The sequence below is a fragment of the Larus michahellis genome, chromosome Z (assembly GCF_964199755.1).
Source record: "Larus michahellis chromosome Z, bLarMic1.1, whole genome shotgun sequence".
Taxonomy (NCBI): Eukaryota; Metazoa; Chordata; class Aves; order Charadriiformes; family Laridae; genus Larus; species Larus michahellis.
Window position 1 is genome coordinate 44,689,187 of NC_133930.1, and position 25,229 is coordinate 44,714,415.

Below are 25,229 nucleotides of genomic sequence, written 5' to 3' on the forward strand. Positions count from 1 at the left end.
ATTAGGTAAAATTTATTCCCTGAAAGTGTTGTCAAGCACTGGAACAGGCTGCCTGGGGAAGTGGTTGAATCAACATCCCTGTAGGCATGTAAAAGATATGTAGACGTGGTGGTCAGGGACACGGTTTAGTGGTGAACTTGGCAGTGTTAGGTTTACGGTTGGACTCGATGATCTTAAAGGTCTTTTCCAGCCTAGATGATTCTGTGATTCTAAGACTTGTAATTTCAACTCATGGGAAGCAGCTTCCACTGCTGCTAACTTGTAGCTGGTAAAGAAGGTCTTCTGTTATGCTCATTATTTCTCTAGTTTCGAGACTTAAAAGAGGCTTCTGGAAAGGCACCAATTGCTTTGTCAAGGGATACTACTAATTGAATTAACTTTCACATTAAAGCCTCATTATGATGTGTGCTGGTTTTCTTGTGACGCAGAGTGAGGTGTGCAAGCTCTTTTGTATGGATTGGTTTACAGTAGTTCAACAGTACCAAATGCTTCTTTTAGTTTATTTAAGCCTTCCTTTCATCTATAGAAGAACTCATTCTGTCCTTAAAAAGGCAGGAGGTGGCTTAGCTATTTGTGTTAAGTGTGTGGAATAAAAAGAAGTTTGTAATTACTGAAAATTATGTATGCATATTACTTGATATTTAAAGAGTAAAATTACTGTTGATGCTGATGTTCAAAACTGACTTCTTGGTAAGATCTTTGTGTCTTACATTGTGTGAAAATTTTCTAAAACTGGATCTGGAAGAAGCTTCCTTGAAAGCAGTTTAAATGGAATTAATTGAATTAATTATAAACCTCTTATAATTATTAAAGAGAGTGTTTATCCAGTGTTTATTTCAGTTTGTATTTTTTTTTAAATGCTAAGTGGAGAGCATTGTAGATTATAGTTTTAACACCTGCATGTTGAAAGCAATTGAGTTAGCTTTTATGTATGGCCGAAGCAAATCATGCTTAACTGGAGTTGAGGAGGAACCAAACACGGCTTTATTTTGCACTGTCTTTTACACGGGGATAAAAAGCTTGCGTTGTTTAAATGTGTAGCATATTGGCCAGTGGCATGTAGGGAAAGTCTGTGGTGCTGAAATACTTCTATACCTTTTGAAGAATATAGTGGGTACATGATATAACCAAGTTTCTGTCTGTGCTTTAGAGATCCTTGCTTGCAGCCCAGAATATTAGCTTACAAGACGAGTTCGGCTACACGTGCCAGGCTGTGGGCTGGCGTGACTGTGCATGGAGATACCCATCACTGTTGACTGCAGCACTGGCAGCTGGGAGAAATGTCTTCAAACAGAGCTATCATAAATTGGTAGGGTTTTTCTGACCATCCTTAGTTTTCTAGGAAACTCAATTTGTGTAAATTTCTATCTAATTGCTTTAATTGGCTAGTGTTCCAGGGAATGAGTTTGTGTACTGTCTGAAAAACAGAAAAGCTAAGATACAAATGGCCTCCATCTTGGGGATTAATGCCTGCTACTCGTATGCGTTTGTGTGTGCATAAGTTTGTGCAACTCTGATTTTGCACAATAAAAAATATTAGTATGTTTTTATAAGGTATTAACCATTTAATGTATTTGATGTTTTGGGACAGCTTTAAGTTGGGAATTTTCCAGGGCTTGGCAGACATCAAATACAGAGTTGTAACCGCCTGGTTTGGTTGGAGATCAGTTCTCTTGATCTTCTCTCATACATCCCTCTCATTTATTTTTGTTTTCTGAGATTGTAGAAATGGATGAAAAGAAACAGCTACAGTTGTGCTCTGAAATAAGAGGTATCTTGTGTATGCTTATAGAAGAACACATTCAGCATAGTCTTACATTTTGTGATGAAGACATATCTTAGATGACTGCATTTTGCACCTACATTTCACTTACATTAACAGTGTAAGACAGTCTGTCACTAGCTGATCTAGCAGGAGAGCAATCAAATGATGTGCTTGGAAAGAGAGTAGATGATTCAGTGCATTCTGGATAGTACATTTCTGGCCTGTGCCACTGTATTAGGGAGTCATTGCTAATGACAATCTATCTTCTACATTTTTTAAGTTTTTTTTTTTTTTTTAAGTTTGTAAGCCTCTCATTTGCTTTCACCTAGTAGCGCCTGTGCTGGACCTCTCAGCAAGTTCAGATAGTTTTCTGATTTTCTTGTGTGGATTATTAGTGTTAGAGTGGAATTAGACTGGAATAGTTAGTTGTTAGCAGTGGAAAATAACAGCTTCCTGGACTAATGGAACATCAGTATCAAGTATCATAATTGATCATTCTAGTTTTTAATAGGCTATTTAGAGGTTTAACTAGCCTACTTTGTATAACAGTTATTCTCACTTTTCTTGGTTTACTATTTGGAAGGGGTGTATTCCTAGAGTAGTTCAGATGCATGGTTGTTTTTTTTTTTTCTTCGTCACTTTCCCCTGTAGCATGGAATTATGTTTGCAAGTTCCTCCCCTTTCCTGTCTCTTTATTTCATTTTCCTTTTAACTGTAACAACCAAAACTGTGCATTACTGTGTATTTCTTGCCACAAAGAAACTTTTTTTTTTTCTTTTCTGTGCATATTTTTTGGAAGTTTATTCTCTTACCTTGTCTGTTTTGCAACCATGTTTTATTTTGCCTGGAGGCTCTTTTCTCAGGATTGCTTTCAGAGGCATATGATTCTAATTTAGGCTGATGCTTTCTTTATTAAGTGGAAAAGCAATGTTATACAAATATCATTCCATGAAGGATCACTTCTCCCTTACTTCCCATTCTTTGTGCCTTTTATGCAACTATATGGTGCACAAATGATGAATAGCTACTCTATTCATGTTGGCCACCATCTGCTATTATTGTTTATTCTTTTGCAAACACCTGTCTTCTAAAATATTAAAACATATAACCACACAATTAGCTTGCCCTGTGTTTTTATGAAGTACATTTCATAAGGAAGGTGCATGGAATGTGAGGTCTATTTTTAAAATGTACTAGTAATCTGTTACATCTTTGTGTGCAGAACAAGTATGATGTGAAACAGCATTTGTAAAACGATCATCAAGAGTTTGTGGTGGCATTACAGTTCCTAAGTTGTTTTGATACTTAGAATCCAGCTAGAGAACCTGCTTTTCTAAAGGTGAAATGCATTGCTTTAAAAAAAAATGAAAACCGGATGCTCATATTATGAACTGAATATAGCAAAAAATGTTACAGAAGACAGTGTTGCATAAGAGAAGTATCTCAAAAAAAGATGTAAGGAATAACGGCTCTAGTATATTCTCTATGATGACGGTACCTTGATATGTGCATAAGGTAGTGAGGACCTTGTCATATCAAAGCCAAGGAATACTGATGCAGAACAGCATATTTAGAAAGCAGTAGTAAAAGGTGTGCTATTTGCATATACAAAGCTTGTATGGGTACAGACAACTTCCAAGGTATACAGCAAGGATATTGCTTCAGCAGTCAAGGTGGTATGTTTCTTGTATTATATGAACACCATGATTACAATTTATTCTTAACCTGTTAAGGAAGAATGAAGGAAACGCAGAATTAATACAAGTTCAGTTATAAGAGTGTATTAGATAGCTGGACCACAAAATAAACCTGTGTGCTTTGACATTTGTATGGCAGAATGCATAGCAATGGCTTTTGATTGTCTGGAAAACGCTTTAGAGGTATCTAAACGACTTAAGTAACAACTAAACATACATTAATTGCATCAGTGTTCAAAAAATACATGAGTATATTGGCAAGACTTTCAATTTTTATATAGTTAGCATAGGGAGTTCTTTTTGTTTAAAACAACAGCCCCATATGTTGAATGACAAATACTAGTCTGAATTAGTTCCATGATCATACACTGGGGGTCAAGTTTGTTACACTTCATGTGAATCTGTATTCAGTTAGTTAGAAAAAAAGTAGGGAAGAATGTTCTGTTTGTATACCTAGGCTTGACTTGCAAATTTGAAAATGTTGCAGCTCCTGCTGATTTTGCTTAGGATTTTGATAAACTGTATTTTAGTGCTTGCAGTAGAAAACATGTTGGTGGGATAACTGTGTTATGATTTCGTACATTTTTTGGAAGACTTGATTGAAGAAAATTGCAGAATTTGCATTTAATCAAATGCATTTGGAATCACGTGGTAAATTAAATAATTATTTACAGCCTGTTCTGTTACACTCCCCAAATTATCACAAACTTAATAAAAGACATCACAGGTCAAATGAAGAGAAGAGCATGGGGTTTACAAGCATGTTTGATTGTCGCACAGCTACACTTTATCACTTTTTAAAAAATTTTTTTCTTCTCACCTGTCTCTTGTACCTATCATTACAACTTTTTGCTTTTGTTAGTGCACACATTCTTTCTCTCTGTCTCATCTTGCTGATAGAGTCATCTTGGGCCAATGAGGGATAGTCTATGTATAGATGCTACACTTCAAACAAAATACTGGCATGTTCTTTACAATATTGTTGAAATAGCAGTACTGATTGAAAGCAAAGTTTCAGAAGCCTAGCATTTAAATAACTGCAATATATATACGTGTGTATCTTTTTGTCCTGTTCAGTTACAGGTTTTCACAATGGTCCTTTTAAGAAATTAAAAAAAAAAAATTACCTTTTACTTCCCCTACTACATTCTGCAGTAATTTTTATCCTGCTCTTGTGTTGAAGTGTATACATCCTTTATCAAGTTTTGCTTGTCTTTTTTTTTCACTTGGATTGATTTCTGGTTTCCATTAATGTGATTCCTATGTCATCTGTTTCATTGCTGCAGAGGTGCCTTGATCTTTTACTTTTTTTCTTGATACTAAAAAGGCTGTTTAAGTGACCAAATAAACAGCTCATTCCTCTCTTTTCTTCTTGGATAAACCTGAAACATTCTCCCAGGGTGGTAGAGATCCAATATTTGATAAGCCAAGCACAGCCCGAAGGAGGAATAGTTACCCATCTTGTCTGGAATGCAGCTATTTATCCATGTATTTTAATGTCATAAAATCAGCAGTCCTGTTGAAGACAACGCACCCGTTCATTTCATGTCAAGTTAGTTCTTACATAACATGGCTTTGGGCACAAATGAAACATCTGAACCATCTTTCTAGCTCTTAGTCAGATGACTATCGTATATATGCCCTAAAATATTTCTACTAGTTTGTTCTAAATTGAGTTTGCTCTATTGCAGATGCTGTGTGCTTTTCAAAAAATACATGATTTTTACCATTAAATTTCTTGTTAATAAAGCAGATGTAAATAAAATAGGACTAAAAAGCACAACTGTTTTGCAGCTCTATTCATATTTGTTTTTTTAAAAAAATCTGGAAGATACGTTGTGTCAGCACTGATTATACTAATCTTTGGTAAATTTTGGTCTGATGTGAGTCTGAGGTTGTAAGAAGAATAGTTTAAAGGCAGTGTGTGTTGTTTGTATTTTCTAATCACTTATAACAGCATTTTAAAGAGAGAATGTTACTGCATATGTACCCAGTTTATGTAACACCTGGTGGTGTAACATTACCTACACACAAGAGGGCACACTAAGTCCTCTGGAATATAATTATGGAAAACCTTTTCAGTTAGGGTAAATTAATATCTGTAAAGAAAATAATAAAAGCACAGCTTGAATGTGGGGCTATGTGTAATTTTTAACAAACACTTTGTATGAATATTCTATGTATGTGCCATAAAACTTAACTAATCTTATCTTGAAGTCCTTTTGGTTTAGTTCAGTGAATATTGTGAAGTTCTGTGACTAAAGATTAGCATTGTTGTTTAAGGTGCCTTACAGAAAAGAAAAGTAGAAAGTAACCTAACACTCATCATCATTTTTTTCTTACCATAGTGTGTTATAGTCAAAAGATTATAAATACAATTGTTCCCATAGTCAAGTGAAGTTCCAGGATTCAAATACAAACATATAATGATCTGAAAAACTCTTAAAAATTATTGTTAACTTTTGGTAAAGTTCTTTCCACATTGCAGGTTTTATTTTGTATTCTCTCTCTGAAACAAGCACAGTACTTCTCTGCTTCCATCCCTAAAATTAATGTATGGAATTAATTTTTTGTAAGATACATTAGAGTCAATAGAAGATTTTTTTGTCCTTGCATTTGTCCTAATTTATTAGTGAAGTAACAACTGATTTAAGTTTTAAGGACCATTTTCCCCGCAGTCTTTTCTGTACTAGTGTTAGCTTTGTAATTCTGTTTCAGAGCTTTTTAGGGTCATTGGAGGTAGTAAATAATTAGACTTCACTATGCATTTGGGCTTCTGTTAATCTCTTCTCCCATCCCTCCCTTCCTAAGAAGACATTTAATGGCCCGATCTCCATTAAAAGCACTAGGTATTATCTCTGTAGGTCTGTATACCTTCTGAAAATTTGTCATATAGTTTGCAGCAGATGTCTTAAGATGTCTACAAAAAGGTTCTAAAGGAATTTTTCTTTTAAAAAACAATGCAGACAAAATTGTTTAGGCATCTAACCAATATTGTTTAGGCATCTTCATTATTACAAACAATTAACATTTTTAAGTAGCCACTCTGACTACTGTGTGGAAGATCACCCAAATACCATAGCAATGAAATACATATTAAAGCTAAATTCTATGTGGAAAATAAACCAGCAACTTTAGAAACAGTGATGTAGTCTGGCTACTTCTAAACATATAATCTTGCATATTTCTGGTTAAGTTGACCCTGGAGCAGAAGAGTAATATTTTGTTTGTTCTCCTGTTATTTCAGCTATGTTCTACACTTCTATTGAAAATGTAAAGAACACTGTTTCCTGGGAGTATATTTTGGTATACTCATTCTTAAAATGACGTATTTCTGTTCTTCTTATTTATTTGCTCCTTACCTTTTAATTTAGTGTTTCAGTTCAACAACAACACAAAAGCAGCTCTGCAGAATATAAAAATTACTACTTTTTGTATTTTTAAAAAAGTTAGGTCTATGTAATACAGTATAATATAGACTGTAATTGTATTTGCAAGACAGCATAATATCTTTTTCCTTGTCTTTTCTCTGTGTCCCTGTAAGAAGAGTGTGGCTGCATCTTCTGTGCGCACCCCGTTAGGTGTTAGGGAAGGTATGCCTCCGTAACTGCCTCATCGTGAGGCTGACCAGACCCAGTGCCATCAGCCTCTTCTCCTACATCTGCATGCTTCAGCCCTCTAGCCACGTTAGTGGCTCTCTGCTAGGCCTGTTCTGGCAATGAAATTGCAATTTATCAATAGACTTCTTTTAAACTTAGTTTCTTTCCAGAGGATTAAGTTGAGTGAATTGTTAGGCAATCAGCTTATGAATATTTAGTGGGAAAAAACATGGAGTAGAGGCTTGTCAAAAGTTAAAGTCGTTAAAATAATCTGATTGCTTTCTCTTACTGAGAGAAACTGAGAAACTTACTAAGACTAACTGAGCTCTTAGATAATGAAGAATTAATATGTTTCACTTTGCTTTTGCAAGGACTGTTGTGTCCTGTATCAGCTTTCTTTAATTTGCCTGTGAATTTAATTTTTAGTTTTCTTTACTTTGTTTGTAGTTTAAAACCGCACCAAACAAAACTCTCAAGACCATCTTCAGCATTCACCAGTCATTTAATTTTTAACTCTGAGAGCATTTTAAATCTATTTCAACACACTTAAATGTAGTTGAGTCTGTCCTGGGTTTTGCTCAACTTTTGTTAAATTTTTTTTTTAATTTTTTGTTAATTTTTTTTTGTTAAATTTGGGTATGGCCTCAGGTTGGGTTTAAGTCTATCCCAATCTGAACTAGCTCCCAAAGGGCAGCTGTGTTCTGTCTTCCCCAGCTGCATGTTCCTGCCTCTTCCCTTGAGTTGTCCTCTGCGCTTGTGTAGCATTATAGGAAGCAAAGTTGTGCAGAAACTTGATGAAGAAAGATACATTTTCTGTTGTGGCATACCAGGCTACAATTGACTTTTGTGTGAATACACACCCTCCTGTGTTTTATGCTTGCATTGGTCAGGTGATTGGATGGGGCCAATCTGGAGAGGTTACAAGCACTTTGGAGTTCAGGACCTAAATTATTTTTAAAAATGAGTTGGAATCATTAAGTGGAAATTCAGTATCAGAAAGCACCAAGTATTACAGAAAGAGAAATTCAGTGTTGAAATAAAAAAATTGGGAAAAGCTCGGAGAATTGTTTTGTGATTATAGTGATACTGCTCTGTTTTAATAGAGCAAACGCTGAGATTTAAAGGCTGAGGTTACAAAGAAACACCACTTCTAGCTTTAGCAATACAAGTATTTATTGTCTTTTTTGCTGGGGCTCTGCTGCCCCTGTGGATTTGTTGACCAGGCCATGTAAATGGTCTTAATTTATTATGGGCAAAATGAACTATTTTGACTCAGAGCACAATTTAGACTTTATTTTAATAATCTGCCTATACCAAACTAGTGTGTTTAGTGATTGGAGAGATGGAAGAGTGACCTCCAAGTAGGGGTGGGGGTTAGAAGGGGTGAGAAGCAAATGAGTGCATCCACAGTATAACTAGGTCCTCTTTATCCAAAACTTTAGGAAACTTGACATTAGTAAAGCTTAGAGGGGAAAAAATGTTTACGGGAAAGAATATTTAATTAAATATTATGAAAAAAATGGAGTGAAACTGAACAATTCCCTCTGCAGAGGCATTTAAAAGCAATAGAGGAGTGTTTCACATACTTCTGTCTCATCTCAAGGGAAAGGACTAGATTATTCCACTGATGACTATTCCAGATGATATAATTAATCTATCAGATATGTGAGGTATGTATGCAGTGGTGGAGGCATAAAAAACCAGAGCAAACAAACAAACAAAAAATATATGCTTTGAGAATATTTTTAATATATCTTGAGTTTGGATGACATGGTTTAAGAAAGGCCAAATGTGGTAGAAACAACACAGCTGGGTGATGAAAATACATGTTGATGTGAATGAAGGGTAACCTGCCAAAATTATAGTTCACACGTGTAGGGCACATTTTAAATAGCTCTCTGTGTGTATACGAAAATTATTGCTTTTAATGAGTATTGGGTGTGTGTTTAGAGCAGTGCAGATATTCAGAGTCAGGTTACGAACATTCTGAATATTTTAAATGAAGCAAACTAGACAAGTTAACTTGGGCAAATGAGCAAGAGGAGTGGGCAAGAGCTGATGGTCCCACGCCTTATCAATACTGTGGAACCCCAGAGAGTGATGTAGCAGGAGTGTTCTACTAATACCTAGCGTTATTTTGTATAGCTAAATGTTTCTGTATAAAGAGTCTTTATACTCTGTATAAAAAGAGTCTTTAGACTCTATTTTTCTTTAAAAATAGATACAAAAGAACATTTTTTAATATCTCGTTTTTTGCCCATGAAGTAGAGAGTTACTTTTGACCACTGACTTATATTATAGAAATAGATATGTCTCAGTTACTGGAATTGAAACGGTACACTTATGACCAAAAGTAGTTTTAAGCTAACCTCTAAAATCGAATGTTTTGAAATAGTTTTATGTTGGTTTATAGTATATTGCTGTTATTCCTTAATCTGTAGAGTAGTACAAAACTGCCTAAAAGAAACATTGCTGCTGTACATGACAATGAAACACTAGAGAACAGGCAAAGGAAGTAATATGTCATTTATCATTTATGTTCTGTTAACAGTGGATTTTTGGCATGTTATTTAGTGAGCAGTAACTCTTTGGAGGCTCCAGACGCAGACCAGATAGTATAAGACATTTTAAAAAAACCCAGGCTTTTTGTTTGTGTACATTTTTTTCCTCCTCTGAATTCAGTGTATGTGTGTTTACAGTTGGATATTGAAATACCAAATGGTGAAGGTGTTAGCAAATATGTTTGGTTCAGTGAGAAGCAGGTATACTGTGAAGTATCAGACCTTCAGTTATCATGCAGACAGAAACTCACACTGAGGATGTGTATCCCAAGACTGACAAATAAGTTCATGGTCATACATTTCCTTGGACTTTTTCAGTGTTCTTTTTCATATAATTTTCCATCTATTGTTGCAGATTATACCATCTGAAGTCCTTATATTGAGAAACTCCACAGCTGATTAGCGGAGTTTGCTGAACCTTCATGATGTAACTCCTATTTTAAAAAAAGCTAAAATGTGTGAAATTATTACAAAATTAACATTTAAATTAAAAGCATGCATGATTACCCTGTCTTAAAACTGTAGTGCATAAATTCAGTGTCTTTCCCGCTTAGGAGAGCTTTCAATAGGACTATGTCAAATTACTTGAGACACCACCTCACTTTATGGGATGCAGCTTCCAGTGTGAGGCTTTAGTGGAGAAGTAAAATTATCATTCATAACAGAATCATGCTTGGCACAGAAAACAGAACTTTTTTGGTAATTCAATGTAAATATGAAATTATCAAAGTACTGTACAAAAATACAAAGTTATCCTAACAAATGAGTTGCCAACACCATCAGAATTAGAGAAGATATCAGCTTCTTTGTTGCACAGTGCTAATGTTCTGTAGGCTCCTTAAAAATATTTAATGAAGAAATTCTTCAGAGATTCAGAAGCCGAGGCACCTGCAAACAGCCATTTTAAATTCATTTACTAGTGCTTGGAGATAGAGAGGCTACCTAAAGTTTTTGAAAGCTGAGATATCTGAAGTTAAGGTGATTTGAGTGAGGATTAAACAGGCCGTGTTACAGCTGAATTAAAATTCACCGTCAGAGTGTATGCAGTAATAGTTTTTAGTTGTCTGCAAGTGTGTTCTTCTTGTCTGTTGCTCTATTTGTAAACATGATCAGATGTGTCATCTCCACTAACAGAAGTGTTGATCTGAAACTTTCAACTGTGGAAAATGAATGTCTACTCTGCGTGGTTTTTATTCTCGTTGGCCTTTGTGTTTGATTGTCTCTCAACTTGCATGGACTTAGTGTTTTGGTTTCAATATTTTGAAGGGGATTTGTATTTACAGAATTTAGTTTTTTGATGATGCTTCAACTAATTTTTTTTTTTAAATTTGGATGGAGTTTACTTGCATGGCACTATTTCACTTTTTAATCAGCCCTGTTAATTAATGACAGTCCTCTAAATATGAAATACATGTAGTTTTGTAGGCATTGAACTGCAGCTTTACTGTTTATTTTAAGGTGTTCAGAGGTGCTTCTTATCATGGTAGCTGAGAATTTAATGTAAGTTAGTGTAATTATCTTAATACTTTTGAGATAAGAAATTGATCACATCTTCCAAATGGAAAAGAAAAAACAGGGATATAAACACTTATTAGTAGTACAGCACACGTATTTATTGTTAGTATAGTATTCATGTTTTATAAAATGTATCAGCATTATACCTGGTTTTCAAATGAGAAAATCTAACTCTTTGTGTAAAACAGGGATTCTTAAATGCCAGTTCAGTGTTGGTGGTTTTTCCCCGCCAAGTCACTTTATTTGTTTTCTTTACCACCAGTACTTAGCTCACATGTCAGAAGTAATAAGGTTTTGGTAGTTGGAAAAAAGTCCAGATAAAATAAAGTTCAGTTCACAGTGTTACACACAGTCATCGTGGAGGCATTGCTCATGTTGCAGCATTTATAACCTCTGGTTGCTCTACTGATATTCCCAGTTAAATGTCAAGACAGGGATGTGATTGTAGTGGCTATATGCTGTTTATAGACATTGCTTATTCACCGAGCTGAGGTTTGCTAAATCTTTCCTCAGCCTTTCTTCCAGGTCTTCCGGAATGCTTTAGTTCCACTTCAGTACTGTTTTCCAGACTTGCTTAAATTAAGTAGAAAGCAATCACTATGATGATATTAAGGCCCAATATGCATTTCAGGATACCTCTGTTGTTTTCCTTTAAGTCAATCTCGCAAAACACAAATCAACATTGCACATATATCTGCAAAGATAAGTAATCTTTGCAAAGCCGCACTGAAATCACGAGGGCTCTGCAGAAGCTCACGAATCTGTTTTTGGATCCTAATACAAGGTTGAATTCTGAAAGTACAGAGATGTACACATCAGTCAAGGCAGTGCAAGATGCAAAGTGTTTTCTTGCAAATATGTGAAGATTGAAAACACTCAAAATAGTAAACTGTTATGATAAATAAGAAGATGGTTAAATTCAGAAAAAAATGTTTGGGAGAGCTCTCCCAAACAGAGAATAGAGAAGTATCTACTGGAAGTAGTTCAAAAGATGCAGTAAGTGTCTCTTGCAGGCAATCTTTACATTATTCTGAATTTACCAGGCTATTCGAAACTGAAAGAGGGGCTTCTGAAGTGAACTTGGTGCCCTGGTACATTTGCAAAAGTGCAGGAGGATTGATATAAAAGTGAAAGATTTTTCTCAGCTTGTTTTCAAAGACATCCCTGCAAGAGCCGTTTCCGACTTACAGAAAGCCATCAAAGAAGGGAGATATTTGTTATGTTTTGTATGCATTGTGTGAAGCTAGTTCAGTGAACAGTATAGATAATTTCTTGGCCTGAGTCTTTCACTTACTGATGCTAGCTTAATAGCATGCCCTGGATTCTTTCAAAAGGAATAGGTGGTCTTAGGGGAGTCTGGGTTCTCCTCTGTGATGACTTTGAGAACTCTGAAAAACTGACTTTGGAAAACTGACTTTGGACACTGAAGTCTATGATGAGGCAGTGATACTGCGAAACAATGTCACAAGGGAGTATCTGTTCACTTAAGATGCTTAAAACCGGAGTTGGCTACTTAATATGAAAGTGTCACTGAACTGGCAAGAAGAATGAACTGCATGTCTTAACAGCTGCTTCTTCCTCTGGTTTCTATTTCTAGTCTAGAAAGTAGACAAAAAGGACTTAAGTGAGCTAAAAGTGCATAACTTTACCTTAATGGTCGTAGCAAAACAATGCGTGGCAGTTAAACTTCTGTGATGAACTTCTGCAATGAACTTCTGCCTGCTGTTGCAACAAATGGTGATGCATTTCAATATTTTCTTGCTTTTGTAGGCATTTGCATATTTTCCAGTGAGAAGACCTTTTGTTTTCTGTAAGATGATATTATCCCGAGTGTTAATGCATTTCCAGCTATTAAGATGTAATCATATACATTAAGTATTTAACTATAAATTTGAAAAATCTTAATGAGCAATGTCAAAGGAATACTTGGAATGCATCCTTAGTAAATTGGCTCATTTTCTTGTAATTTACTAGAAGTGCTGATATGAGAGCAGTTGTAATGTGGAAAGTATATTTATCCCTGGAGATGCATTGTATATATTAAATTATTACTGTAAAACTTTAAGACATATGACGTGATTTAGGCTTACTCTTGTTAGTTGGAATCACAGTAGAAAAATGATCACTATCTTTTGAGGTAATGCATTTGAAATAAATATAGCAACCTTAAAAACAATCAGTGCAGTAATAAATTAAAATAGACATTGCATAACCATGTATCTTTTCTAAAGGATTATTGTGGGTGAAGAGAGTCAATAGGAGGCCTATAATAAAGTTTGTTTCTTTCCGTTTATAAAAGCTGTCTAGAAATATTTTCATGTGAGATCTTCTCTGAAAAATAAAGCCAGTGGTTCCTGACAGCAAATCCTGAAGCAACTATCTTGATGCCATTCTTTGGAGACACAATCACCCTTTGGTGTACTATTTTTAATAAACACAACTGGACTTTAAGTAACTTTTAGGTTTAGTGCATTTCAGAAATGGTTGTGAAATTATCTAATTTCTTGTTTGTATTTTTTTTTTTTTATAGAATGCGAGAAGTGGAGGAACTGCAATTGGTTTTAATACTGTAATATTAATCAAAATTATTTTTGGCACTGGGAGGCTGAATATCCTTGCTCTGTATGGAGGCATCGTATGTAAGAAATGTCTAAGGCTTTGTAAAACTGTTGCCTGATAGACTGGAACATGGAGACACAGCTAGACCCCATGAAGGATGATTTGCCTTTAATGGCCAACACTAGCCATATGCTTGTAAAGCACTACATATTGGACTTGGATGTGGATTTTAAAAGTAAAGTTATTGAAGGCATCATAGTTTTATTCTTTGAGACTGGGAGCCAGTACAGGAGAAGAAGCAGTACTGGCAAAGGCAGCTGCCAGTCAGAGTTTGATGAAACCTGTAAAATGAGGGCATCTGAACCCTGCCACGCTCCTGTGACAAATGTGAGTGCCTGCTCATCTAAAACGGAGTATAATGATTTTGCTGTCTGTGGTAAAGGTGAAGAAGATACTTCTGATAAAAATGGTAACCATAGCAACAAGGAACAGGCTTCTGGGATTCCTAGTTCAAAGAACTGCTATGATGTAGAGAATCATGGGAACAAGGATTTTCTGCTGGTATTGGACTGCTGTGATTTATCCGTGCTAAAGGTTGAGGAGGTAGATGTTGCTGCTGTGTCAGGCATTGAAAAATTCACAAGGTCTGCCAAGGTAACTGATGTTTCAAAGGATCTGGAAAATCTCAGGAATCAGATTGTACATGAACTGGTGACTTTACCTGCAGATCGCTGGAAGGAACAGCTACACTATTTTACTTGCTGCAGCCAGGCGCCTGGCTGTGGAGAGCTTCTGTTTACTGCTGGCACGTGGAGCTTGGAGATAAGGAAATCAGGAATTCAGACTCCAGCAGACTTTCCTCATGCAATAAGAATATGGTACAAAACCAAACCAGAGGGAAGATCCGTTACATGGACTATGGACCAGAGTGGCAGGTATGTAACTATTAGCTGAAAGCTTTGCACACATAGGTGAGAGAAGGTAGGATTGTGTAAAGCTGGGTAACTGTGTGAAGATAATGAACATTCTCTTTCACTGTTTTCATTTCATCCTTGGTTTGAATCCTGTTGTTGTCCTGCAGGAGAAGGGACAAACTCTCTGCTCAAGAAACCCCAATGGACTTGCAGACCTCAGGCCTGCCTAAGTGATTGCGTTTGCTCATTCTGAGTGAGAGTAAATAATTGTTGTGTATTGGAGTAAGTGTGTGCAGGGAGTAGGGAATTATCACTTAGTGGAAGAGAAGGTATGCATGACAGGTTATTTTCACTTTAAAACTTTGTGTACTTTTTCCCTCCTGGCGTACACATTTCAGTATACATAAAGTTCAGTATACATAATTTTTAATAGAATTACTTCGCAACTAGTCTTTTTTCAATATTGTAATAAGTTTAGTGATGCAATTTCTTCCTGTTTAGTCTCTCATAATCAACTTTTAACATCTCCTTGATCTATTATGTAAAGTACATTGATGATACAAATGAACTGCAAACTGAAACTGCAAGAAGAATTGGCATTTTATCTAGCATTTGTGAAGGTACACAATGCTGTACAGAAATCTTCAAGATAAGCTCTTTATAGGAGGGAAGGTACAATCTACTCTGGACTTCTATAACTTCAACAACAAGTAACTGTTTTACTGTAATGTTCAAAGTTGGATTTTAATGGCTGTTAGTTCTTTATGATACCTAAAAAACAGGAACAAAGTTGGAAGATGAAGAAATTTGGTCTAATTGAATACTTGCTTTTCATTCCCAAACTAGAGATGGATAGTTACCTTTCATTTCAGTTAGGCTAAGAGAAGTTAACTGGCATCCATGTTAGGGAGGAAAATGAGGCCTTTTAATTGTACATCTGATAGTTAGGTAATTCTGCTGGTAAACCATCATCTGCATCAAGTCCAGGAATGTCTTAGTCATGTTCGTTACCTCTTCCCTTTTCCCCTCCCTTCCTCTATCCCCAGGGAGTTATTTTTGGTATGAATTTAGGAAATTTAGCTCAATTTAGTATCTTTAGTTACGAAAATTCTGAATTTTGAGTGTCGGCAAAGGTAGGGCAATTGCCAGTGATCACACAATGTGTCCGTATCTACCTGCCCCTTACTAAAGTCTTTGAGACTAATGTTAGCAACACTCAGCTGCTATAGGACGCCTCCTCTGTGTGTTGTCTGTATGAGTATTTGAAGGTTTCTTTTAAGCATCTAAATCATTAACATCTTTTAGTTTTGACTCTTTTTCCCTTTCAGTGCAAAGCATTATTCTTACTTTAGAGACATTTCATGGCAGTTTTACACAAACACATGGAATTTTATGAATCAGTAATGAAGCAGGAAAAGATGGGTTGATGTGGGTCAGGCAGTCTGATGGCAGCAAATAGTCTCAACCTGGTTTATTTTCACTCTTTTGCAGGGTATTCCAGAAGCTAATGCCTGTCAGAAAGAAAATAAGTTTTCATATCACAGTCATTGGAATCTTTCTTGCTACACTTTTAAAATTAAATTCTGTATGTGATAAACCCATAAATATAGTGGTAAATCTCATTGTACAAAAAGCTGTCATATTTTTCCTTCCCTTTCTAAAAATAAAGCCCATTTATATAATGTATAGAGGAAGTACTATTCCATTATCTTCTCACAGGAGAGATCTTTAAATTGTTCCAAGTTATGTGTATGGTGCTGTTTTAGGCAAATGTCAGATCCTTTCCCAGAGGAGTCTGTATTCTAACCCCAAAGCACAGAGAAGCGAGTAACAAAGTACAAGCATTGTGTGGCCACGTCCAGTATGTTTCCTCTTATTTAACACTAGTACAATATTTTGAAGTTTAACCTATGCACTATTTTATAGAGACTTCTATTTTATTTGTCTTAAACATCGATGTATTATAATGCACAAAAGATCAGTTAAAACAAAGCTTTGTGGGATGAGTTTAGGCAAGTCGAGATATGCGTATCCAAACCTGATGTTAGCACAGCAGGGCACGCTTCTGTTTTCAGTAGAGGAACTGAACACGTGGAATTTCAGCATTTCCGTGTTTCAGCTTTTGATACTAGAAAATACATTAATGATCAAGAAGGAAGGTTTTCTTTAGCCTCATAATATGTTTTTTGTAATGACATGCTTTTGGGGGCCTTTATGTGCAAGTATTAAAAAGGGGGCAAAATAGACGCATACATATATTTATACATGTATGTATAAATAAACACACTTTTTTGTCTCTCCAAAAGTTATACTTACGAGGACTATATCACTTCTTAAAATTGGCATGTAACTTTTAACCGTGATCAATAACAGAATTACTAAAATAGGAAAAAAAAAGTTGATTATAATGTGTGTCATATATTTATAATGAACAAAGAGCAGTTCTGTTTCAAAGTTTTTCAATTTTTTACTAGTACAATACAGCACTGGGGTTTCAAAATAGAAGGTAATGTTCCAATTTTAACAAAATTATACTTTTATTTGAAATAAATACTAATACTAATGATAAGTATTATATACTAATATAATACTAATATAGTATTACATACTAATGATAAGTATTATAAAATGATTTAAAATAAAAACTTATTTACACATGATAATAACCACTTTGTGGAGGGAATAATGGGTATAAAACATCTTTCATTACTGGGAAGGAGAAACTTTTTGCCAGCCCATCAAGGTGTTCAAGCAGTTTTGCCTAACTCTTAGGAGTATGTGGCAGTGTTAAGTCATCATGGCTACCAGTGTATTTCAAATTAAATACTTTCTCATGACAAATGTTAAGAATCCTTATTCATTAAAATATCCTGGGATTACATCACTTTATTGTTTAAGAAAAGGTTTAAATGCATTTGGGTTAAAATTAAAGGGGTAATTTTCCTATCTAACAGCCTCTCTAATGGGAGATTCCTCCCATCTTTTTTTCTGCCCTACTTATTGCCACTTCTATTGCTGTCATAAATTAGTTAATGGTTTTGTTGATATTAATGAGCAAGTGGAATGGAACTCATTTCCTCATTGTGGGATTAGGAATGAAAGAGTAACTTCAATATGAAAGACATCAATGAAGGACATTCCGTGACACTGAAACCTTTCAGTACTGGGTCCTAATCCTGTAAACTATGTGGGCATTATTTACCTTGGCATACATGAATAGGTATATGAATAGGTCAGGTACATGCATTTATTTTTTCAGGTTGAGCCGTAGATATCAGATACACAGAAAAGGAGAAATTCTGGGAAGTAAAGCGGACGGGTTGAATTACTTGGAGTGTAAGGTTTTCATGAGAATGCTATGGAAAAAGTATATTTTAGAAGCTATTACAGGATGATTGAACAGTTTTGGGGAAACACTCTAGAAAGAGTTAACCTTGTGCTAATTTTCCAAAGTGGAAAATACTGGAGAATGTGAAATAATCTCCTTAAAAAAATTATTATGATATCTTGATATTTATTTGACCAATTTAAATGTCTTACGTCTAAAAAAATATTTTGTACCTGTCTAGTTTGTTATCTTTATGATATCTTATTATTAGATTAAAATATCAATGTATTTTAAAGAATTCAGGAAATATTTTTGCTGTTATGAAAGCGATTAAGGTGAATACAGCATAAATGTACGGTTTGGTAGAAGTGCTAATGCTAGCATATATTCTGTAATTAAATGCTTCTTTTCAGATGTAGAGTTCAGCTGTATCACAGACATCACTGAACTGCATGGTTCCTCATTTGTTATAAATAATCTTGCATTTCTGTAATGTGCAGCTGAAGTACCTGAGGTAGATAGTGATTAGGAGAATAACCAAAGAGGTGGTACCTAATGTAGGAATAAAACAGACCTTGTTTTCCTGTTTAAATAATTCGATGCCACTGATTCTGCTGAAACAGCAAAGAACTAGTAGAACAGTTCTGACAAACCTATTGTGATCTGTTTTGTGGACTTGTGTCAGGAGTCTCTATTAGGCTGGATCTCACTGGCATGGAGACTGTCACATTTCCTCATTATTTTTTGTCTGCAGATAAAAAAGAGATATTTTACCTTTCTTGAAACTGGTTGTTTCAAGCCTGCCTCTCGTTAAGACGCATATGTTTTGAAATGTAAATCATGTTCTAAGAGAGTAGTTGCAATTGTTCAGATGCACTGGTTACAAAAGCTTCTAGTTTCAGTCACAACAGTGTTATTTACTAAAAATCAAGAAGTGGATTTTAATACATTTTAGTATATGCAATTTCCTTAGGTTTCATAACAGTTCGCAAGAACTATGAAATTGTTTTGGTTTATCTAGAGACTGCTGGAGAAGCAAAATGTCACCATTTTACATGTGGAAGGATTGCTTTCCAAACATAAGTCTTCAAAGTTTTGATTTAGAATCGTTTAAGTCTATCATCTCTATGTCCTACAGACATAATGACCATCTAAAGGTTACAAAATTGTTCTTAGTGTCCTTAAGAGTGAAGAATTGCATTTAGCTATGGTGAGCTAGCAGTTTGCAGTGGATATTGCCTCGGTATTGGCTACAAGTCATTCCCTAATCATAGTTACATACCTGGGCATTTTAGGCCATGCTTAGAATATGTTTACAGTAGGCCTGCAAAAAAAACAGAGGGTAATTGTACTGATTCCCAGGCAGGATCACACAGCTTCTTCCTACTTAGTCATAGAATCATAGAATGTGTTGGGTTGGAAGGGACCTTTAAAGGTCATCTAGTCCAACCCCCCTGCAGTAAGCAGGGACATCTTTGACTAGATCAGGTGGCTCAGAGCCTCATCCAACCTGGCCTTGAACGTCTCCAGGGATGGGGCCTCCACCACCTCTCTGGGCAACCTGTTCCACTACCTCACCACACTCAGTCTGCATCTAGTGTGAAGTCTATCTGATTACCCTCGAAGTTCAACATAATGCTTTGTGTTTGTATTTTCTGTCTCCAAAGTGTCTTAACAATACAGAGTCAACCACAGAGCTATTTGGTACTAATGAAAAGAGGGAAGGAGTGAGAGCTAAAAAGAAATAAGGAAGAAGCCTACCAAAAATACACTTGCTGAGACACTCTTGACCTCTCTAAACCTGGATACTGGTTCCCTCCACCATTGGTATGATGACATAGGTGTGTGTACAGCTGGGTGATAAGGCATATTAGGGAGCTAATCTGAAAATAGTGGAGGGGAAGGGAATGCCTTATAGGAGTTGTTTCAAATACACTACTGAGGTTAGTTTGGAAGATAGAGTTATCTGCTTCACTGGTAGTACAGGTTTGTGCCAATCTAACCCTGTATCTGTAGCCTTTATGGAGTCTGAGGCATACATTGAATTTTCATGATATATTTGATATTTTCAAAGCCATTTTTTTCCAGGGTAGAAATTGGAAAAATTATTCAGATTTTCACCATTTCAAACTGCAAATTAGAAAATGTGTCATGAAAATAGATGTCTATTTTTCAGTGGCATGAGTTAGCATCATTCTGTGCTCTTGGATGCTGGAAATACAGGAACGGAATAAAGAGCTTGTTTTCCTTCATGGCAAGGCTTGGGAGAATAAGACGCTTCAGAATCCAGGCAAGTCATAGACTAAATCCTAAATTAGCATCAGCTGGGGGTAATTCTCTCCTTTTACTTTGCGTAATTTTGTCCCCAGTGCTGAATATTTATAATTGAGTAATTAATGAAGCAGTCTGAAGTTTGTTGGATTATTCACGTCTGACACAGTGATTTCTAAGGGAGAACAAATGTTATTAGGAATAGAATGGAGAAGTAAAATAAAGATAAACCAAAAAAGAGTAGGCAGACCTTGAGTAGAAAATCAGCTGATTTGGTATTTCTGGAAATGTGGATGGCAATGAACAAATATTTCTAAAAAATTTAAAATAGCTCCTTTGAATTAGTTGTCCTAACCAAAAAGGAAGACCATGAGAAACAATCTCTTTTTAGTGAACTTAATACTTTTTCAGATTTATAGGCCTGACAGGACAAATGATGCACAGATGCAGGTGGAGTACGTGGATGCCTACAGCACAGGAAAGATGAGGAAAGTGCTGGGCACCCACAGAGGCACCGCATGCCAGAGTATAAGGGGCAAGGCTGGTGGTACTTCTTGAGGAAGAAGGAGGACAAAAGGCAAGTTGCTTCACTAAAATGTGACGGTGAGAGGACCATACTAGATCAGAAGAATGAAGAGTCAAAGCAGCACTTGTGTGTTTATGAATTGGATGGACAGACAAGAAACCAAAGCAATGTTTGATTTCAGAATAAAGCTGAGAAAGTTCAGCTGTATCATAGTTCATATCCATAGGAAAACTGTCTTCTGTTTTTAAAGACAGAGGCTTACAAGGGCTTTGTTTTTTTTGTTCACTCCTGTGGGAGCACAGCAATTAGGAAATCTCCTGTTTTCTCTGCCAATAGTCAGTTATTTCTGATCTTTACTACCATTTGAACATGAACTACGGCTATGGAATTAAATTTTGTTTAAACATAATCAGGTTGTAGTTCCTGGTGTTACAGAAGTAGTATTAAGAGATGTACAGTGGCTGGAATACCTAAGGGATTGGTCAGATATATGACTTTAAATTTAGGAAACTTTCTCATAACAACATCGAAGAAGCTGTGAAGTATATTGCATTTGCCAAAAATACAGGTCAAAGCAAGTGAAAAAATCCTTTATTGTTAGAGGCAAAGTGGGAGCACAATAAGTATTAAATTGATTTACTGTGGATGAAAAAGGTATACCCTGTCTTAACCTGATTATACTTGCTTCCTAGTGGAAAAAGACAAAACTTTTGAACAGGAGACTGTGCATGTACTATGCCTAGCAGAAGCAGGATTGATATACCTGTTGTGGACCACAAACTACTGGGCAAAAGTCCAAGAAATTTACAGTGAGGTATCAGTTTAGAAATGTAGCTATCCAGCTGTTGGAAAACCAGCATCGAAGCAGCAAAGATTTCTGGAAAAGTCAGTGGGATCACTTATCTCATAATTATATTTAGTACTTTTAAATTGAGGAATGCTTCGAAAAAGGCATGGGTAACTACACCATTGGCTGGTGTTTTATTCAACAGAAAAACACCAAAGAAGAATACCTGCTCTGTTGGAACCTGATGACAATCACTGGCGCCTTGCAGATATGTAAATCGATAAGGCAGTGTCATGGTTTAAGCCATGTCTAAGCACCATGCAGCCACTCGCTCACTCTCCCCATTTGGGATGGGAGAGAGAATCAGAAGGGTAAAAGTGAGAAAACTCATGGGTTGAGATAAAGACACTTTAATAGGTAGAGAAAAAGCCATGCGTTCCAGCAAAGCAAAATAAAGAATTCATTCACTGCTTCCCATTGGCAGGCAGGTGTTCAGCCACCCCCAGGAAAGCAGGGCTCCGTGACGAGTGGTGGTTATTTGGGAAGACAAACGCTATTGCTTTGAACGTTTCTGCCCTTCCTTCTTCTTCCTCCAGCTTTATGTATGGAGCATGACATCACATGGTATGGGATGCCCCCTTGGTCAGTTGGGGTCAGCTGTCCAGCTGTGTCCCCTCCCAACTTTTTGTGCACCCCCAGCCTACTCGCTGGCGGGGTGATGTGAGGAGCAGAAAAGGCCCTGACGCTACGTAATTACTGCTCCACTGCTCAGCAGTAACTGAAAACATCCTTGTATTACCAGCACTGTTTTCAGTACACATCCAAAACACAGCCCCATACTAGCTACTATGAAGAAAATTAACTCTATCCCAGGCAAAACCAGCACAGGCAGAACAAAAAAGCTGGTGTGATTTAGGTGCCAGGAAATCCTGCCGCTTCATGGAAATGACACTGTAATTTAGAGTACGAAACAGCTGCAAACAGCAGTGGTTCTACAGGGAGTGGCCATGTAGTTGCAGGAGGTTGCCACCTTACATCCTTACATGGAGACAACCCTCAAAGAAATAGGGAATGTATTTTTTCAAATACAGGAAAGATACAGAGTTGCTGATCTGGGCATTTTCCTTGAGAAATCTTCAAACAGGCAGTAACCAAAGCAGGTTGACATGGCTGAGCTTAGGATGTGATTCAGGTGTTTGATGGCAGATATCTCAAAGAATATCTGCAGATTCCTGATCGGAGAACAGAGTTATCAACTGAACATTTATTGTTAGCTTTAAGGTAGTAGCTTAATTTGTAATTATAGTTGATATGCTTACATGGGAGAGGGAGATCTGCCAAGAGCTGGTTTGAACTGGTTTTGTTATGTTATGAAAATATATGGAATACTGATGAGTTTGGGTTGCATGAATGAATTTTTCCTCAGAATCCTTGGCTCTGGGAGATTACTGAACAGGCAGCCCAGAATCTCCTCTTGGGGCAAAACCAAAGAATACCAAAACTAGTGGTATTGATTTCTACTTGATTTCTCCAGTAGCCTGGATTGTTGATCAGTGGGAATTACTAGTCCTAAAGTTGGCCAGATGAGTGACCACAGGTGTGCTTTGTGGGTGGTTGTTTTTCCAGTGTAAGAGGTAATTAGACAAACAGTCTGAATTCTCTGATAATTTTACTTTTTCTGTATTCAGTTTCCATATCTCTTCCAACCTGTGGTGGCAAAAATTATGGCTGGCATAAACAACTGTGTAAGCCGACATAGGCAGGATGCAGAAACAACCAGAAAACCATGGATGAAATGCAAAGAGTAAATTTAATCTCAGTACCTCGCGAACCAGCGGTATCTCTGAAGCAACACCCAGGCAGAGGCAGGCAAGCAGGAACGCAGGCACTGCAGAGCTTGGTCCGCGCTAGAGAGAATCCTTGTTAGCAAGAGAGTCCTTGCTAGTGAGAGAGAGGGTCCGAACATGCGGTTCTCACCTGTATTTCAGGGATTCACACAGGCATAGATTTCCACTGTGCTTTGATCTTTTCTGAAGCAGGATGGGCATCTCAAACATGTTCAATAAGCTGCCTCTGGGTCCATCACAGGCCTGTGTTGTAAGTGCAGATGTTCTACTTGGCAAGCACACAAGACTAAACATTGATATGTGTTTTTGACACCCCAGGTGCAAGTCATTTGAGCATGTTTACAGTCCTCACTGATCTTATGATACTTTCGCACAACAACATAGTACCTAACTATTTGAACCTTACAAGACCATTAAAACTGAAAGAAGAGGGATGGAAAGGATAGATAATAGGAAAAAGGAGAGGAACTGTGAAGTTTCTTGCTAGCAGTGGTCGGGATGAATCAGAAAAAAAGGCAAATTTGGATCAACTTACAAAAGCATTCTAAAACTAATTATTTGTCATTGCTATTCTTTGGTGTACCTTGGTTAGCTAATAATTTTTCTTTTTCTGGACCAGGTGAAAAATCTCATCCATATGAGGATAAGAATTATGTTTCTGGTCTTACCTGCTGGAATTGTGCTGCCTGACCCATAACAAAGAAAACTGTCAGCTGCAGTGGGTGTCCTAAAGTACACTGCACTATTACCAATACTGTAAAAAGAAATTACTCGTGTAAATGAAGTATAAAAAGTTAGCAAAGCAAAACATGATTTGCCAAGGGAAGAAAAAAAATAATCTGTGGCGGTATATTTTAGGGTGAGAAGAAAATAGATTAAAATTTCAAGTGAAAGAAGAAAATGATGAAGAAAAAGTCATGAGTTCACCTTGTAAATGCTCCTCTCTAAAGCAGAACAGGAGCCTGTTCAATGATAGCTGAAATCTCAGTTGATGGCATGCTGTTGGTCAAGCCTCCAGGTGATCTTGCTGTGAATGTATGAATAATTAAAAGCTGGTATAACTGTTGTTCTGATAGTTTCCTCTTGAAATTTAGAACTTGTGTGTTTCATTACTATTTTCTTAGCAGACTTTGACATATTTTAATACATTTTGGTTTGAAATAATGAAGTTAATGAGTATACCTGGACAAAAATGGTATTTAAACAGGTGAGGAGTAGAAAGGAGGCTTAGTTTTGAAGAAAAGATTATGTACTTGACCAGTCTTTCCCCACTTTTCTACCTCCCTTTCTACTTAGGCCTTAATTGTAGAGACTTGTGACCTGCCTGTGTATCTATTTGAGCATTAAAATGTTTTATGGAAAAAAGTTAGTTACGTATTATGTCTTATTTCTCATAATGAGAGGCTTCCTAGTCCAATGTGAAAGCTACTGGACTGGGAGGCCTGAAACTAAGCCTATAGGCACACCACGAACACTAGAGCTATGCAGATCTGTTCACAATAGTTTGTTTTCCTCATCTGCAAAATGTTATTGAGATTATTTGTAAAAAACTTTATGATCTGCAGGTACAAAGTGCTCAGGTCTCAGCAATGAGTCTCAGTTTATCTCAGTAATGTCTGGTCCCTGTTATGTTTGTATTGTATTTGACAAGCATTGCAACATTCTGCTCAGTGTTCTTCTGCCAGCCCATTTTCTCAGTCATTGTGGCATTTCCCTCTAAAACTTCTTCAGGATGTGGAAATCCCCCGTACTGCTCTTAAAACTGGGCTGTACCAATGGCACCCAGCAAAACAGTCTTCACAAATGTATGCATGGTAAATCATTGGTAAAATATGTATATCAGCAGTCGTTAACCCCGCC

General features: G+C 36.5%; 1 protein-coding gene across 3 annotated transcripts in view; it reads left to right on the forward strand.

Moving 5' to 3' along the window:
* Positions 1-25,229, forward strand: part of AOPEP (aminopeptidase O (putative)) — a 210,490-nt gene that overhangs the window by 2,801 nt on the left and 182,460 nt on the right. For all 3 annotated transcript variants that reach the window (XM_074569859.1, XM_074569860.1, XM_074569861.1), the window contains exon 2: positions 13,668-14,631. In XM_074569859.1, the coding sequence (XP_074425960.1) occupies positions 13,826-14,631 (806 nt within the window). In that variant the 5' untranslated portion in view covers positions 13,668-13,825. The remainder of the gene's footprint in view (positions 1-13,667; positions 14,632-25,229) is intronic.